This window comes from Oryx dammah, unplaced genomic scaffold, assembly GCF_014754425.2.
Source record: "Oryx dammah isolate SB20612 unplaced genomic scaffold, SCBI_Odam_1.1 HiC_scaffold_22, whole genome shotgun sequence".
NCBI classification, from domain to species: domain Eukaryota; kingdom Metazoa; phylum Chordata; class Mammalia; order Artiodactyla; family Bovidae; genus Oryx; species Oryx dammah.
Window position 1 is genome coordinate 12,460,555 of NW_024070206.1, and position 18,458 is coordinate 12,479,012.

General features: G+C 43.1%; 1 protein-coding gene and 1 long non-coding RNA gene across 3 annotated transcripts in view; one reads left to right on the forward strand and one right to left on the reverse strand.

The window, feature by feature from the left end:
- The window catches only part of MYO5B (myosin VB), a 338,248-nt gene extending 320,702 nt beyond the window's left edge, over positions 1–17,546 (forward strand). For both annotated transcript variants that reach the window (XM_040264474.1, XM_040264475.1), the window contains 7 exons: positions 389–540; positions 1,239–1,328; positions 3,489–3,639; positions 4,991–5,276; positions 5,898–6,072; positions 7,835–7,915; positions 16,365–17,546. In XM_040264474.1, the coding sequence (XP_040120408.1) occupies positions 389–540; positions 1,239–1,328; positions 3,489–3,639; positions 4,991–5,276; positions 5,898–6,072; positions 7,835–7,915; positions 16,365–16,517 (1,088 nt within the window). In that variant the 3' untranslated portion in view covers positions 16,518–17,546. The remainder of the gene's footprint in view (positions 1–388; positions 541–1,238; positions 1,329–3,488; positions 3,640–4,990; positions 5,277–5,897; positions 6,073–7,834; positions 7,916–16,364) is intronic.
- Positions 1,323–18,458, reverse strand: part of LOC120880999 — a 28,431-nt gene continuing 11,295 nt past the window's right edge. The window contains exons 2-3 of the long non-coding RNA XR_005725179.1: positions 3,375–3,507; positions 1,323–1,643 (exon numbers count right to left, since the gene is read on the reverse strand). This is a non-coding gene — a long non-coding RNA (uncharacterized LOC120880999). The remainder of the gene's footprint in view (positions 1,644–3,374; positions 3,508–18,458) is intronic.

Consider the following 18,458-nt stretch of genomic DNA (forward strand, 5'->3'; position numbering starts at 1 on the left):
TCCGCCAGTCTCTGGCCATGGGCCCCTTCTTGGCAAGGACCGTGGCCTGTGTGTAAACTTGGGCAGGGAGCACTCCCGCCCCCCGCCCCCGGGGATTCTCTTCCTCTGTGTTATAAGGACAAGGTGTGACAAGCCTATTTTAAACAATTAGGAACGTTTGTTGTTTGAGGTTTTTTAACACATTTCTGAAATACTGGTAGACAGGGTCCAAAGGAATGTGTGTATCCAGGGCATCTTCTTCCCTACTCCTCTGCCAACCCCCCACCCCCTACCCTGAGGAACTTCAGGAACCTGGGGAGACTGTTTATATGGGGGCCAGGATTCTTACAACCCTGAGCATTGAGCAGCGTCTGCTGTTGAGCTAAACACTGCTGTCTGCTGTTGGCAGAGTTGAAACCGCAGGCGCTGGCGGGCGCGGTGCCCTGCCTCCCAGCCTATATCCTCTACATGTGCATCCGGCATGCAGACTACGTGAACGACGACCTCAAGGTGCACTCCCTGCTGACCTCCACCATCAACGGCATCAAGAAGGTCCTCAAGGTCAGTGTCCAGGCACTGGTCTTGAGGGGAGCTGGGTGAACACAGCAGCTCACTGATGCCTCAGTTGCAAGTTCCCCAGAATCTCCAGCTCTGAAGGGAAATGCCGCCTGATCTCTAGACAAACAGGACCCCTGGGATGTTTCACTGCGTGCTCCCCAGCACCCCCTGTGACAGTTAAGACCCCAGACAGTTAAGAACCTGCCAGTCTGTCTGGCCCCATGCTCAGGGCAGAGCCCAGGGCTGCTGGAGTCAGGCTCATCTGTCTCCCTTGGCTTCATCGTAGGAACATTTTCTGTTTTGCTCCGGACCTTGGGGTCCAGCTTTATCTAGAACTCACCCGTTCATGGTTGGTCTTCCCATGCTCTGCCTTCAGCTCAGTGACCTAGTACTATACAGCCTAGGTGCACCCCAGTTTTCTCCAGTGAGACTCCCAAGTAGCCCCAGACCCCACCTACTCCCTGCTGGCTGTGCACCACTGATCACGGGCCTCCAGGCAGGGTCGTGCGTCCTCCCCAGGGCTGGAGGAGCAGGAAGGCAGCCTTGCGGGGAGGGCTTTCTTCCGTGTGCCCGTGAAGGGTAAGGGTCCACTTGTTGCCAGGCCTGGTTGGGGCCTCCTGGGTAAGAGAAGGCAAGGTGAATGCGTCAGGACAGATGGGAACTACCTCTTCGTACCCAGGCACATCTTCTCCTTTTCGCAGAAGCACAATGAAGACTTTGAGATGACGTCCTTCTGGTTGTCCAATACCTGCCGCCTCCTGCACTGCTTGAAGCAGTACAGTGGGGACGAGGTGAGTGTGAGATGAACCCAGGCCCCTGGAGGGCACGGACGCCACCAAGGTGCCCCGTGTTCTTCAGCAGTTAGGTCCTCATCTCCTTGGGTGCAGCAAAACATGTTCCACCTCAGAGCACCTCAGACCCCAGGTCAGAACAGGGGCAGGGAGGAGAGGTGTCAGTCCTGAAGGCATCTCTGTTTTGTCCACATGTCATCCTGAGCTTTTTTGTGTCCCCTGAGGAGAGGGCGTGCAGTCTCTGGGCACCTCTGGGACCTCAGACTCTGATCACTGAAGCAGGAATAAGGCAGGCCTCGATGACGCTGAGGGCCCCTGGAATGAATGGGAAGATTTGTGGGGAAATGTTTTCATAACCCATCCATCATCTGAGAGCCCTCAGGAATCTCCCTGAAAACCCTGTGAACTTAATTTTCTGAAGCAGCCCTAGAAGGGCCCCGTTTCTGGGAGCGTGGCAGAAAGCTCAGTGGTCTGGCGGGTCAGGCTGTCTCTCTGAAGCCAACATCTCTGTCTGTTCCAAGACAGAGATGGTCTAAGAGAAGAGGCGAGGTGTAACTGAACTACAGGTGTGCAAACTGACCCTGAAACCCAGCTTCGTGCTTCTCATCGAATTCAATCCCTTGATCTGAGGCCCCAGCTCACCCCATCACTTATTAATGTTCTGCTCTGGAGCTCTAGGGTCCAGCTTTTTCTAGAAGTCACCATTCCCACTGTTGATCCTTGAAAAAACTTCTCCCATGCTTTGCCTTCAGCCCAGTGACCTAGTAACATACAGCTCAGTCTCACCCCCATTTCTCTGGTGAGACTTTGTGCCCATATGGCACTCAAACCTAACGCCCTGCAGGCCTTCTCAGCTTGCCTCCTCCCTTTCCTTTCACAATCTCAGTCTCTACACTCCCCAGGCTAGGACACAGTGTAACTCAGTAAGGTGCAACAAAAAGCTTTGTTCCATCTTTTGTGCCAGAGCAAGTTTTCACAGACTGTTCTCTCTGGGATAATAGAAGAGCATGCCATGCCAGGCAGTCTCACCACCCTCAATGGGACTTGACTTGCATCTCTATCCTAGAATCTGAACTTCATCTCATCATTTGTTTTTATTATGCAAGGGAGTGGGTTAAATGTTAAAAAAAATAGTGTGTTTATTATGGGAAGAAATGGGGCTCATTTCAAAACAGGTATCCTCTATTCCCTAACTCTAACATTATACACAAGCTTTTCCTTTAACCAGAAAACTGTATTTAAGGTTATCTCCCTGAAAGTCACCACTTGACCTAATGCTGCCTGGACTTTGCAGGGAACATTGGACAGGGCTCAGGAGGACCCAGAATTCTGTTACATTGGGCTACTCTTCCATGTGCTTATATTCCCAGGGATAAGACTTGAACCACAGTGTAACCCGATCTGCAGAGCCTAGACAACAATTATCTTGTTATCCCCTCTTCTGCCTGCTTTTGTTTTCTTTAAGAATTGCTTTGTGATCTGACATAGTACGAAAGGTATTGCTAGAGACAGTTACCCTTTTGAAAACACTGACTTTTCGGCTGCTCTTGATTGCTTCTGGCCTGAATACAGAGATATTGTTCTTCTGATATTAGCAGCTCTCTCAACTTGCATATTACTTCATCTGGTTAACAGGGAGAGCTCAGAAGACATGGTGCTGTAACTGTGGAATCATCTTGATTCATCCATTAATTCTGATACTCACTGATAGGCTCTACATAAAATTTTTCATTGTAAAAACATAAACTCTGAGCCAGGTACTTCTTCAGGGACTTGTGTATAGTCTTAATATTTTAGGGTAACCTGGTATATTGGGACAAGAACTGGGTTAAGATGCAGGAAGCATGGATCCCTCTTTCCCAGGACCTGCTGCCAACCTGCACTTTGCTGCCTCAGGGAGAGTTCAGGGATTTGGACCAAATGATCACAGCCTTTTGATTAAGCAGTTTTCCGAGTCCTCTGTCATGCTAAGTTTTGACTCTGCCTTCAAATTTAAGAGCCATCCTCGAGAACTGGAAGAACTGACAGGGTCTTATAGGACCTCACCTGAGCAGACAGAACCCGAGCGGTCTCCCCACAGTAGGATACCTCGGAAGTGACTGGAGGCCCAGAGGTCTTCCTGTGCCTGGCACTCAGCACAGCGCCTGTCTCCCTCTGCAGGGCTTCATGACTCAGAACACTGCAAAGCAGAACGAGCACTGTCTTAAGAACTTTGACCTCACTGAATACCGCCAGGTGCTGAGCGATCTTTCCATTCAGATCTACCAGCAGCTCATTAAAATCGCCGAGGGCCTCTTGCAGCCTATGATAGGTAAGCTGGCACCGGAGATCTCCAGCACTCACCATGGGGTCTGACGTGAGGGTAAGTGCTCCCTCCGTTTAGGGAACTGGCTATCTTAGGACAGCCCCCAGAAAGCCCAGGCTCTTCTCAGAAAAGGCAGCTAAGGAGGTATATGCTGTCAACTCAAAAAGAGTCATGAAATTTTCAACACCAGCCCATCAAAGCATGTGATGCTTGGGTAGTGAGAATATAGATCACTTTCCCTCTATCTCCTTTGTCTTTAACGTACTGTATTATTTTTTCCCCAAACTAATTTCCATAGGTACTAAATATAAATTCAGAAAATGTAAATGCATACACAGTGAAAAGATATAATACTCTTGCCCATGTATATGCTTTATTCATGGAAAAGGGAAAGAAGTATGTTCATATAAGTGAACACAGTAGTAAACACTCATGCAATAAATATTTATTGAACATTCTGTCCAAAGCAGGCCACTTGGGCACTTGACATGATATCAGAATTGAAAAATAAGAGCAATTAATTTTTATGTTAAAAGAAAAGTAACACACATGTGCATCACTCATTGTGCTCCTTAAAGGCTGGGGAGGTTCTCCTGAAGCACGTGGACCGTGTTTTCCCCAAGTTCTGACAGCATAAGATTCATTCCAAATCCTCCTCCTTGTCTGAGAATCTTCTTAGGAGGAGCTAGTTTATTCTCACCAGACATAGGGAGAACTGGGAATATTTCATGACTCAGACAAGGTGATAGTTAATCAGTTCTAGAATTGGACAGACCTGGGTTCAAAGCCTGGCCCTGCCACTTCCTGGTAGGGCGACCTTGGGCAAATTATTTAATGCTTCAGTTTCCTTACTAGGAAATGGGTTGTTGGAATATTGAAAGGAATACTGAATGTAAAGCGCCTGACATGTAGTTAAGTGCTGTGCATTAACTATGACAGACCAACTCACCTAAGATTTACATGGTCAGAGAGTGATGGAGAAGAGCGGTTTGAACAATTGTTGGATGATCTCAGAGTCCAGGCCCAGGTCAGTGGCCAGGCCATGACTACACCCACGTTGCTCAGTTCTCAAATTTTGGTCGCTTTTTACAGAATTGAGTTGGTTTTACCTTTTACCTATGTCCCATCACCAATAAATTTAAGCGAAGATTTAGTCCACAGGTTTAGTCGAACATTTCTATGTGGAAAACTTACCCGGTTGTAGAGATCAACCTATTAGAAATCGCATGCCAAATGCTCTAAGTTCCTGAGCATCACCTCTGGGCAGGATCACGGCCAAAGCCCTGTGTGATCCGAGTGACCCAGAAGCATATCTAATTTGGGAACATCCGTTGCTCTAATTGCACTTCGCTTTCAGTGTCGGCCATGTTGGAGAACGAGAGCATTCAGGGTCTGTCCGGGGTGAAGCCCACAGGCTACCGGAAGCGCACCTCCAGCATGCCGGAAGGAGACAACTCGTACTGCCTGGAAGCCATCATCCGCCAGATGAACTCCTTCCACACAGTCATGTGCGACCAGGGCCTGGACCCCGAGATCATCCTGCAGGTGTTCAGACAGCTCTTCTACATGATCAACGCGGTGACGCTCAACAACCTGCTTCTGCGGAAGGACGTCTGCTCCTGGAGCACAGGCATGCAGCTCAGGTAGGCAAGGGCACCTCAGCCCACCCCTAGGAAAGGGGACACCCCACACGCCAGCTGCACTCACACACGGGGGACATTTGTTTCTGAAAATGACAGCCAAATCCAAGTGGCCGTCCTTGTCACAGGCAGTGTGTGACTCAGATCCATCACTTTTTTATTTGTTGATGAAATTCATCCCATACCGAGGAGGTGAGCTTGGTAAACAAATCAGTTCAAAGCTCAAACATTTGCAGACTTTATAAAGGTTGTAAATATGATTTGGCTAGGTTTGAGAGAGAAATCAATGATGTAAGAGGCATGATGGCTCACCGGAGTACAAATATGTTTGCAAATGTTAAATGTAAGTTGTTTTAATTCAGTATAGTTAATGCCTTTTTCCCCCGTTAACTTAGTACAGACACTTTAGGCACTTCATCTTGGCTTGGTTTTAAGCACCCACTCATTCCCCAAACAGTTACTGAGTGCCACATACTTGTCACACTCTTGCCCACATGAGAGAATCAAGAGGAGGAGAGTGATAACACTAGTGGCAGCTGGGCTGCAGAAGAAAGCCACAAGGTGAGCTCGTCCCAGTGAAGCAAGGGGACAGGCATCACAGGGCACTCTCTTCCTGTGTCTAAGGTACAACATTAGTCAGCTGGAGGAGTGGCTTCGAGGAAGAAACCTGCACCAGAGTGGAGCTGTTGAGACCATGGAGCCCCTGATCCAGGCTGCCCAGCTCCTGCAGTTAAAGAAGAAAAGTCCCGAGGATGCTGAGGCCATCTGCTTCCTGTGCACCGCCCTCAGCACCCAGCAGGTACGGTCACTGTCAGCCAAAGGGACTCAGGGCCAGGCCGCCTTCCATTCCAAGTCAAAGGTTGTTTTCAAAGCACTCTGGGCCTTTTTCTGCCCCCGGTGATACAGCCCTGAAAGTTCAGTCCCCTGAATGTTCCTGCATGAACTAAAGATACTTTGGTCTGCCAGTAACCCTCTGATCTCTCTTATTTACTTAGAAAGATCAGGGAGTCAATCCCACAAAGCATCAAGCTTAGGCACAAAGGTTTTTAAATGCTAATAGAGAGTTCTGGAATGTCTCTCACCCCAAAATTTAAATTTCTTTTAGAAATTGGCAGCAGCAGCTGACATTTGGCATTAAATTATTTCCTTTACAAGTATAATTCCATTTCATTCATATTTTCACTTAGACTTCATATGTGTTATTTTATTTTTTAATATTTTTTTATTTGGCTGCACCAGATCTTAGTTTCAGCATGCAGGATCTTCAATTTTTTTTAAGTGGTGACATGAGGGATCTTTCGTGTGGCGTTCGAATTCCTATTTGCAGCATGTGGGAACTACTAGTTTTCTGACCAAGGATAGAACCCAGGCCCCCTGCATGCGGAGTGTAGAGTCTTAGTCACTGGACCTCCAGGAAAGTCCCTACATGACTTTAAATAAAGTCAGTAAGCATCTGACTTTAAATTTTCTTTCCTTTCCCCCCCAGAAGTTGTATTTATCCTGGGTCTCAGTTGCAGAGATAATTTGTTGTTGCCATCCAGTCGCTAAGTCATGTCCGACTCTCTGCGACCATATGGACTGCGGCACACCAGGCTCCCCTGCCCTCTACTACCTCCTAGAGTTTGCTCAAGTTTATGTCCATTGACTAGGTGATGCTATCTATTTCATCCTCTACCACCCCCTCTTCTTTTGCCTTCAAGAAGTACTATGTCTGTCAAAAGATAAATCCTGTCCACACATAGGTGACCTTGCCCTCCATCATGAATGTGCCTGTTTAGAAATGGGCCCACCACAAGGTAGGGGTGCAAAATGAGACCAGCATGAGGAAATCGGGATTTTCCATATTAAACATGCACTTTCTCTCTGCCCAGCACCTAAAGAACAACAGGATCCAAATTCACTATTGCAAGTTAACATACATTTCCTTACCACCTCCGTTAGATACTCAAAGGTGAAATACCAAGCGCTTAAGAAAGCTGCTTCCTTCTATACGTGTTTACTGAAAGTTTTGAAACTTAAAATTTTGCTTTCATAAATTTATTCCTAGACTATACCTGGCACTGCTCTGCCACTGGGCAGGCCACTTCCCCTACACAAAGAATTACTTTCTGTTTAGATGGGAGAAAAACTTGCTCTTTACTAAGTGATTTTGGGGGGTGGTGAGAGGTAGGAAAGTGCTGTTAAGACTTTTGTTATAAAAGGAAAGATACCTAGGACTCTTTTAATGAAACCTTTAAATGGCTAGTAGATAAGGTGCTGAAGACTTCAGGCCCACAGTTTCCTAAAATCCTCATTAATCCATAAATCATAGAGTATGGGGGAGGGTTGGGCAGATATATAGGAGAAAGGAATTGGTAAGAGAGCTCAGATCTCCCAGGCAGAGCTTTGGGACCCTAATTTACTAAACGTGGATGCCTCGATGTCAGTCCAGCTGCACCTGAATTGTGGGTCTTGCCCACAGAGAAGTGTTCTCGGGTGCCAATGTCATATATTCTTTAAGAATCAAAAGTGATTTTAGGTTAATTTAGCTCTGTGCTAAACTTTTGTTTTTATTCCAACAGATTGTCAAAATTTTGAACCTTTATACCCCTCTGAATGAATTTGAAGAACGGGTGACAGTGGCCTTTATACGAACAATCCAGGTGAGTTTTAAAATAGTAATAATTTTATAAAGTCCTAGGATAAAACACGGAGAAGGCAATGGCACCCCACTCCAATACTCTTGCCTGGAGAATCCCAGGGACGGGGGAGCCTGGTGAGCTGCCGTCTGTGGGGTCGCACAGAGTCGGACACGACTGAAGTGATTTACAGCAGCAGCAGCAGCATAAAACAAATAAAAGAATTTTTAGTTTATAATTTAACCTAGCTTCTCTTTTATTAGTAAAATACTGCTTCCATTATATTCTAGAAGACCTTAAATTCTTAGGTGTTCTCTTTTGGTAAATAACTTACCATATATACAAAGAAGACTGAACTTTAATAATCTTTGCCTCTTGGATTTTACATTGTTTAAGTATTATTTCATTGACCACTGTGTTTGTGTTAGTCACTCAGTCATGTCTGACTCTTTGTGACCCCATGGACTGTAGCCCCCCAGGCTTCTCTGTCCTTGGGATTCTCCAGACAAGAATACTGGAGTGGGTTGCCATTCCCTTCTCCATGGGATCTTCCCAACCCAGGGATCCAACCCTGGTCTTCTGCATTGTAGGTAGATTCTTTACCATCTGAGCCACCATGGAAGCCCCAATTTACCACTAGCAAGTTGCTAAACTATAACACAAAGTGGAATTAGAAAGTAAGCAGAATATCAACCCTACCCATAAATGAAACTAAGAAATACTGTGGGGTTTAATGTTTTAATGTTTATTTATTTGGCTTCATCGGGTCTTAGTTGCGGCATGCAGGATCTTTGTTGTGTCATTCAGGATCTTGCCTTGCAGCTCATGAACTCTCTGGTTTCGGTCTGTGGGCTTAGTTGCTCTGTGGCGTGTGGGATCTTAGTTCCCTGACCAGGGACCAAACCTGCATCCCCAGCACTGCATGCAGATTCTTAACCACCGGACCACCCCCGAAGTCCTCATTAAAAGTAATACATTTGAATCAGTTTTAATGAGGTGGATGAAACTGGAGCCGATTATACAGAGTGAAGTAAGCCAGAAAGAAAAACACCAATACAGTATACTAATGCATATATATGGAATTTAGAAAGATGGTGACGATAATCCTGTATGCGAGACAGCGAGAGACACAGATGTATAGAACAGTCTTTTGGACTCTGTGAGAGAGGGAGAGGGTGGGATGATTTGGGAAAATGGCTTTGAAACATCTATAATATCATATAAGATACGAATCACCAGTCCAGGTTTGATGCATGATACTGGATGCGTGGGGCTGGTGCACTGAGACGACCCAGAGGGATGGTACGGGGAGGGAGGAGGGAGGGATGATCAGGATGGGGAACACGTGTATACTTGTGGTGGATTCATGTTGATGTAGGGCAAAACCAATACAATATTGTAAAGTAGTTAACCTCCAATTAAAATAAATAAATTTATATTTAAAAAAAAAGAAAAAGCTCTTAAATCTTGACTCTTACAATATTTAAGAGACTTACAGTATTTACCCTTAGGAACATTCTTGAAAGCAAGCATATTAAGGGAAATGATTATTTAAATCTGTCTTAAAAGAGTTGGTGAATGTTTACCTAAAGATGAGCTTGCTAAGCTGAGCCCTCAGTGATCTGTGCTGAGGGCCTAATCTTCGTGTGTGACTGTAGCTGACAGCATCTAAAGGGTGAGTCACATCAAAATTAGTCCCAAACGGTGAACATTCCTCCCATCAGTACAGGTGGGGAGCACCCTAAAGAGACGTAATACTTTTTCAAACTTTCAAACTGTCTCTTCAGCCGGTGAAGTAACTGTCAGTCCGAATCAAGGATAAAAAGAAATGGGAGAAAGTGATTAGAGAAGGAGGCAGAAAAAGCAGAAAAAAATAAATTACCTTGAGCATCATGTATAAATAGAGAAGAGAGGCTGAAGGTCAGGGGAGGGTGCCAGTCAGATGGAAGCTTGTTCTGTTAAGAGCAGTGGGGGAAATCCAGTGGTTTGTTAAAGATTTGGGTCAGAGAACCAGGCAGAGGGTCACCTCCATAGATGTTGTATCGTCAGCTGCTGAAATGGACTGATGGCAGAAGCCACTGAGTTCTCTGACATGCCACCGTTTTTATGGAGAGCTGAGAATTTACACAAAGCAGAGTGCATATTTATTAGAAAGTCTTTTTTTGCTTTTAGATATCTGAGACACATTAGAGGGAGAGCTCTAACTGCTTATAAATTGGCACTGTATACGAGAAGAGAGTTCAGGCCAAAGGTCAAAGAATAAGAGCCAAATCACACTTGGGGTTTAAGGTAGTAGGAAAAAGGCAGTGGAAGTTGGTCAGATAGTCTCTGGAGACACATACAGTGAGATTCTGAGTCATCCTTAGCAGTCAATTCTCGAGTCCATCAATTCTGTCAAAAAATGTGTGTGTCTGTGTGTGTTTGCCAGCTAGGGTTTTAGTTTTGTTTCTTCCTACACAGTGCTCAGAGGAAAGGCTGGGACACTTCATGCCATCCTCCTGTACTTGAACGTTATGTAGGATAAATACAAGTTGCTTTTGCAAACCATTTGCTAGGACAAAATATGCTGATGTGTAAGAATGATTCCTGTGAAATGACTACCTTGTGAATTTTAAATAAATACATATATACCTTTTGTTCCTGAATTGTAGTATAGGTATTATTTTCTTTTTTGTCCCATTTTTATACTCTCCTTTAAATCCTTTACAATTTCTTCAAACCCTTTAAAGTGCAGAGCCTACTGCTAACTCTAAGGTGCAGAAATTAAAGGGTCTTAAGTGCTATGAAAAAATTTTATGAACCTGTTGCCATTTTACATTTTATGCACATTTTCTCATGCTGTGTGATGGCTTTGTAATAATAATAAATGCAGCAAAGCTTGGAGCCAGCTGAGTGCTGAGCTAGCAACACTCCTGAAGAGACTGCTCTGACAGGATCACATGAAAGCCACCCTATGGTAGCTTAAATTAGTGAAGTTGCTTATTCATCCTTAAATGTCCTTGACTTTTCCAAATTTCTCTTCCTATCATTTCAAACTACTATTTCAAACTGTTAAAATTACTTTATAAATTTGACCCATCTTTCAAGATACCGAAGCTCATGGGTGTTTTTAAACTTGACACCTGGAAATTTAAAGTGTTTTCCTTACCCACGTTCAACTCTACAGGTTCTTCTGCCTTCTTAGAAGCATGTCACAGTCTTACACTCATGCCGATTTCATTCTAAAAACCCTGTTTCCTAGCACTTTCAAAGGCTACTGCATTGCGTATTTACTGACCTCACCCCTTGCTTCAAGACTTAAGAAAATAGAGATGCTATGAGTGTTAGAGTCAATGTAACATCCACACGGGATTCACTTAGCAGATTAATATCCCTTGTCTTCTCTAAAGGGCAAGTGATGAAACCTCTAGAAGGTTACAGAATATCAAAATATTGTCACTATCTGGTGTCTGGTCCCATCACTTTATGGGAAATAGATGGGGAAACAGTGGAAACAGTGTCAGACTTTATTTTGGGGGGCTCCAAAATCACTGCAGATGGTGACTGCAGCCATGAAATTAAAAGACGCTTACTCCTTGGAAGGAAAGTTATGACCAACCTATATAGCATATTCAAAAGCAGAGACATCACTTTGCCAACAAAGATCCGTCTAGTCAAGGCTATGGTTTTTCCAGTGGTCGTGTATGGATATGAAAGTTGGACTGTGAAGAAAGCTGAGCGCTGAGGAACTGATGCTTCTGAACTGTGGTGATGGAGAAGACTCTTGAGAGTCCCTTGGACTGCAAGGAGACCCAACCAGTCCATCCCAAAGGAGATCAGTCCTGGGTGTTCTTTGGAAGGAATGATGCTGAAGCTGAAACTCCAGTACTTTGGCCACCTCATGCGAAGAGTTGACTCATTGGAAAAGACTCTGATGCTGGGAGGGATTGAGGGCAGGAGGAGAAGGGGACGACAGAGGATGAGATGGCTGGATGGCATCACCAACTCGATGGACGTGAGTCTGAGTGAACTCCAGGAGTTGGTGATGACAGGGAGGCCTGGCGTGCTGCGATTCCTGGGGTCGCAAAGAGTCGGACACGACTGAGCGATTCAACTGAACTGAACTGAAAGCAATGATGGTGCCTTGTCCCGACAGGACAAGCAGTTCTCATACTTGTGGGATGACCTGTGTTTTCAATCAGGATATATTTATTTTCCTATTGGCAGGACTCAGTTAGTTGCCTTTGTATAGTTCAAAGTTTGATGGTGTGTGCCAGACTCAAGGAAGAAAGGAAATTTCTTTATCATAAAGAGATACATTTCGTATCATAAAAAGAACAGCAAACGACATACCCCTTGCCAAGTACCAGAGGATGCTCTGAATGTTCTCTTCACACACATTTACTCTCTCGAGCCTCATAACCTAATGAATATACTCTGCCCACCTCATTTTTTGCCATGTGTTTTTCTATTTTAAACCATTTTTAACTGTACAGTTCAGTGGCACTGACTATATTCACAATGTTGTATAACTATCGCCATTAATTCCAGAACTTTTTCATCATTCCAAACAGAAACTTGACCCAATGAGCAATAATTCCCTATTCTTCCTTTACCTCAGCCTCAGATAACCTCTATTCTCCTTCCCATCTCTATGAATTTGCTTGTACTAGATATTTCATGTAAATTTGTCCTTTCGGGTCTGGCGTATTTTACTTACAGTATTCTTTGGGTTCATCTGTGTTTTGCTATGTAACAGGTAGCAGAACATCATTCCTCTTTGTGGTTGAATAATAACCCCTTGTGTGTATATATTACCTTTTGTTCATCCATTCATCTGTTGATGGACCCTGGATTGCTTGTTTATTGGGGGCAATGTTTCATTAACATTAGTCTACAAATATGAGTACTTGTTCTAAGTTATTTTAGGTGTATCCTTGGGAGTTGAATTACAAGTTCATATAGTAATTCTGTGTTTAAATGTTTGAGGAACTACCTCCAATGCCGTTTTGCATTCCCACCAGCAACGCATGAAGTATGTACATCATTCTTGTAGTTTTGTATGTTGGACCACCCTTGCGTTCTGGGGATAACTCCAAATTGCTCGTGTCTGTTTGTTAAATCCACCTGGTTTATAGTGGTATTCATTGGCCCCTCTTTGCTCTTGACCTTCCACCTGGTGGTTCTATCCATTATCGAAAATGAGGTAATGGAGTTTCCGATTATTACAGACTTATTTCTCCCTTCAGTTCCTTCCATTTTTCCTTCATGATTTTCAGAAGGAAGTTATATATATGCATATATATAACTCCTATCTTGATTGAGACTTTTATGCAAATATAATGTCCTTCTTTGCCTCTTGTAAACCTTTCTAACTTTGTATGACAATAATATAGCTGTATCAGCTCTTTTCTGGTTACTTTGTATGTGTACTTTGTATGACAATAATATAGCTGTATCAGCTCTTTTCTGGTTACTGGGAATATCTTTTTTCAAACTCTTATTTTCAGTCTTTTTGGGTGTCTAAAGTGAGTCTCTTCCAGACATCGTGTAGGCGACTTTTTGAAAATCCTTTCTGCCAGTCCCTGCCTTTCAGTTGCGCTTATGTTTCCATTTAAAGTGTTACTGATACAAGATTTATTTCTGCCATGTGACTGCTTGCTTTCTGTGCGTCTTCTGTGTTTTGTGTTTCTCAGTTCTTTCGTCACTGTCTTGTGTGTTTATTTCTTGTAGGGAGGGTATCATTTTGATTCCCTACATTTCTGCATATTTTGGGGTTATTTTCTACGTCTTTATTTGTATTTTTTGGCTCTGCCAGGTCTTGTTGCTTCACGTGGGCTTTCTCTCGTTGCAGCAAGCAGGGGTTACTCTTCACTGTGGTGCACATGGGTTTCATTCCAGTGTCTTCTCTTGTTGCAGAGCACAGGCTGTAGGGTGCATAGGCTTCAGTAGTTGTGGTGCGTGGGTTTAGTTGCTCCACGGCATGTAGAGGAAGAGGAATTGAACCCATGTGCTCTGCATTGACAGACAGATTCTTAACCACTGGACCACCAGGGAAGTCTTTGGTTATTTTCTTAGTGGTTACTGTGGTGATCACGATGAATTTCTTCAACCTGTAACAACCTAGTTTAAATAATACCCTCTTGGTTTCAATAGTATACAAATACTCTGCTACTATGCATCTCCATCCCTCTTGATTTATATTGTTATTGCCACAGATTACTTCCGTTAAACATGTATACCCATTAACAGAAATTTATTCTTATTTTATGCATTTGTGTAAGTCATATAGGGAACAAAGGTGCTGCAAAACAAGTATAATGCTGGCTTTTACATTTACCTGGCTTCCCAGGTGGCGCTAGTGGTAAAGAACCTGCCTATAATGCAGGAGACACAAGAGATGTGGGTTTGATCCCCGGTTGGGAATATCTCCTGGAGGAGGGCATGGCTACTCACTCCAGTATTCTTGCCTGGAGAATCTCATGGACAGAACCTGGTGGGGGTTGTAAAGAGTGGAGCCCCATGGGGTTGTAAAGAGTTGGACATGACTAAAGCGACTTAGCACGCAGGTTTACCAGTGTTATTTTTTCTTATGGTTTTGAGTTACTGTCTAATGTCCTTAACATTTCACCCTGAAGGACTTTCTTTAGTTACTGGTAACCAGCTCCTCCTGCTTTTGTTTCTCTGGAAATCACTCAGCTGTCCCTTGGTATCCAGGAGGGATTGGTTCTGTGATCTCCATGGGTACCAAAACCTGTGGATACTCAAGTCCTTTATAAAAAATGGCATAGTGTTTGCATATATCCTACACACATCTTCCTGTATATTTTAAATCATCTCCAGATTACTTATTATACCTAATACAATGTAAATGCTATGTAAATAGTTGTCAGCATATGTCAAATTCAAGTCTTATTTTTTGGAACTTCCTGAAGTTTTTAAAAAATATTTTTGATCCATGGTTGGTTGGATCTACAGATGCAGAACCATGCAGAACCTGTGAATACAAGGGGCAGACTGTAATTCTCCTTCATTCTTGAAAGACATTTTTTCCAGATATAGAATTCTTGGTTGACTGGAAGAAGAAATTTCAGAAATTAAAATGTATCATCCCACTGCCTTCTGGCCTCCATGATTTCTGATAAGAAATCCACTTTTACTGAGGATAAATTATGTGATGAGTTACTACTCTCCTGCTGTTCTTTGGATTCTTTGTCATTGGGGTTTGATACTTTGACATAATGTGTCTCAGTGACTCTTTTTGAGTTTATTCTGCTAGTTTGTTGAGCTTCTTGGAAATATATCTTTCATCAGATTTGGGCATGTAGGCACTATTTCTTCCAATAGTTTGCTATCCCTTTCTCTCTTTGCTTTTTCTGGGACTCCTATGATGTATATTTTGGTTCACTATATGGTGTCCCACAGGTCCCTCAGGCTCCGTCCACTTTTATTCATTCATTTTTCTCTCCCCTTCTCAAACTGGAGAATTTCATCTGCTCTGTTTTCAAGTTGACTGGTCATTTCTTCTGCCTATTCAAGTCTTCCGTTAGACCCCTTTAGTAAAATGAACAATTTCATTTTAGTTACTAACACTTTCCCTAAAATATCTAGCTCCAAATAGAGGGTGAGAGGGGAGGGGCTCTGTCCCCTTTAGATCTTCCAACTGATGCTGTAGAGGAAGCCACTGTATCCCAAGAGAGCCAAAAGCAAGGCAGACATCTGTGCCAGTCCTTCAGGGAACTGCCAGACCAACCAGAGTGCACAGCCCCAGAGCTTTGGAAGGCAAGGTCTCACTGCCTGCCCAGGTACCAGCCAGCTGCTCCAGGACTGGGGGTTGCTGCAGTGTGGTTGGAGAATGGGGGATGGCAGCCAATGCACACTGCTCTCTCAGCAAAGCTCTGCAGGCTCTCCTTTATCAGGCACTTTCCTGGTTGTTTTAAGCATCCAGTCAGGTTCCAGAGTTATAAGACAGTTGATGCCATTCTTTTTTCTAGCTCAGTGGTAGCTTCAGTGGAGGGACTGACCCCTGGAGGTTCTTGTTCTGTTATTTTGTGCAATGTCACTCTCCCTTTTCCTTTTTAGAGATGAGGAAACTGAGGCAGAGGAAGGTTCAGGAACTCGCCCAAGGTGGTGCCAGGATTACAGCTCAGGTTAACTGCCTCTAGAGCCCATGTCCTCAACGCTTTCACCATACCGCCTCGCCATGTGATTTGCAGCTGAAATGTATTTTTCTGTTCTCCCTTAGATGGAAAAGTTTTTAAAGAATGCTAGAATTGGAGAAGCTAATGTCATCTGATCTCGAAACAGGCCTAAACCAAAGCCTCTTTCCCTCTAAATACCTCAGAAAGAGAAGTCCTCAGAAAGAGGACTTCTCCTGAAGTCCTGCCTAGTTATTGGAACAGGAATATTCTTGTGATTCATTTTTGTGAATTCACCAAAACTGACTCTTTTTAGACATAGGCAGTATTTTACATGGTCTTATCCTTCCCCACAGGCACAACTGCAAGATCGGAATGACCCTCAGCAGCTGCTATTAGACTTCAAGCACATGTTTCCTGTTTTGTTCCCATTTAATCCATCTTCTCTGACCATGGACTCAATCCACATCCCAGCATGTCTCAATCTGGAGTTCCTCAACGAAGTCTGAAAATACACATGCCAAAGCTCGATTGCCAGCGAGAGCATGAAGGAAGTACATAGGACAGTAAAGTGAATTTAAGAATCTGTTAAAATCTACAAAAGTAGGTCAGAGTTTGAGAGCCTGTGCAGAGTGAACTATACAGAATAAGACACATCTGTCATTATATTTTGTACCTACTGCTCAGAATAAAAACACTTGAAATATGGAAGATTTTTTTAAAGTATGATTTCGGTCTAAACAAATTCATATCATAATCCATAGCCACCAACAGTCCCCATGGCCATATAAAAGGTGCCAGTCTATAAAATAGAAACTGCCTAGTTTTGATCTTTGGACATAACTGGAGAATGTCCAAAGTAAGATGACATTAAAAATAATGTAAATCATATAAACTGCCTTCAGAGGGCTTTTAACAAATCACGGTACTATTAAGCATGATACTGTCATATAGCAAGTGACATTTCCCCACATCAACAAACTACAGGTGTGGATGGGTTTATATATAGACCTGGGCCTTCTGAGAAGTTTCCTGAAGATAATTTTAATGCCTAGTGATGCAGACAATGGTGTAATTGACCTCCAGACTAAACAGTTTGATTATTTGTTTCTGAAGTATAATTAGAAGACTTGGTCCCTAATATACTCAGACCTATTTGTGTAGTCATGAATTTATGGAGAAATTGTGCTAAAAATGCTGCAGTTCCAAACATAAAATGTAAGCAAATAGATACTATTATTTCCAATGCTAGTCCATGCACTTCCTGACTCAACAAAACTTTCAAAAAAATCAATATAATCTAAATGTTAGAAAATAGTCACAAGTCTTATTTTATTAGATTAAAAATCAAACAAGTCAGTATAAAAGCATTTAATTCCTTAATGCCATTATACCTCCAATAAGAGGTATAATTACATATTATGTAATGCTCATAGTAAGGAAAGCAAACTTCATCTTGAGAATTTGACAATTTGAAAAGTCTTTTTTAAAAAATCAGTTCAGGTATTATTATTATCCAAAAGTTTTGGGTGCTTGTATGGTGCTTGTATGTGTATGTGTTTTTTTTTTTTTTAAGAGAGAATAGCTTATGTCAACTTTCCCTTTTCAGTTTGTTTTCAACATTTTTCAAAATTACTACAAAAAATTGTAAATATCTCTGCTTTAAAATAAGGATTAAAAAAAAGAGTATTCAATCATAATATTACAACAGATTTTATGTGTATACTGCTGGTTTCTTCAACAGCAGACATTCAATTAGAAAATCCTACATATTGCTTACAACCTTTTTTTTTTTTTTTTTTACTATTTTTTCATATTTCTGGTAGATAACAGTACGCTCCTTCCATGACAGGAACAGATGGTGTTTGTAAATCGTAGAAGAGCCTCTTTGCTGCATCAAGAAGATAAAATTTCTCCACAAAGTACAAGTAGAACCCCACACCCCACCACCTTTTTACTCAGTCTTTCAACTTAAAAGGCTCTTAGAAATACAACACACTCTGAGCACTAAGGAGTCCTGCGTGCGGAGCCCTCACAGCTCAGCTTCCTTGTAATCCTCCTCACCCCCTGGGCGGAAGAGGCACCACACCTGGATGAAGACCACTGCCTAGCAGGTCCCAACCCGTGTCATCAACATGACCTCCACACTGAACATCAGACTCCTCTCGGGTGTCCACACGGCTTTGCCTTCCCCTCCCTCCCCAGATAAAGTCACACGATATGACAACCCTGACCCACACTCTTCAGCCCACATGGTGACTACATTTGGAGGCCAGTCTAAACCAACTGGGTCTATGGCTACCTCTTTTTAAAGTTGTTTATTACATATAATTTGCTTTTTACTGCATTTTAGCTTAAAACTTAGTTTCATGTAGGGCCTGTTCTTAACCTCCTAGAGAAAATGAAATGCCTCATTAGAGTGGTAAGGAATTTGAAAAGCAGCAGCTTCC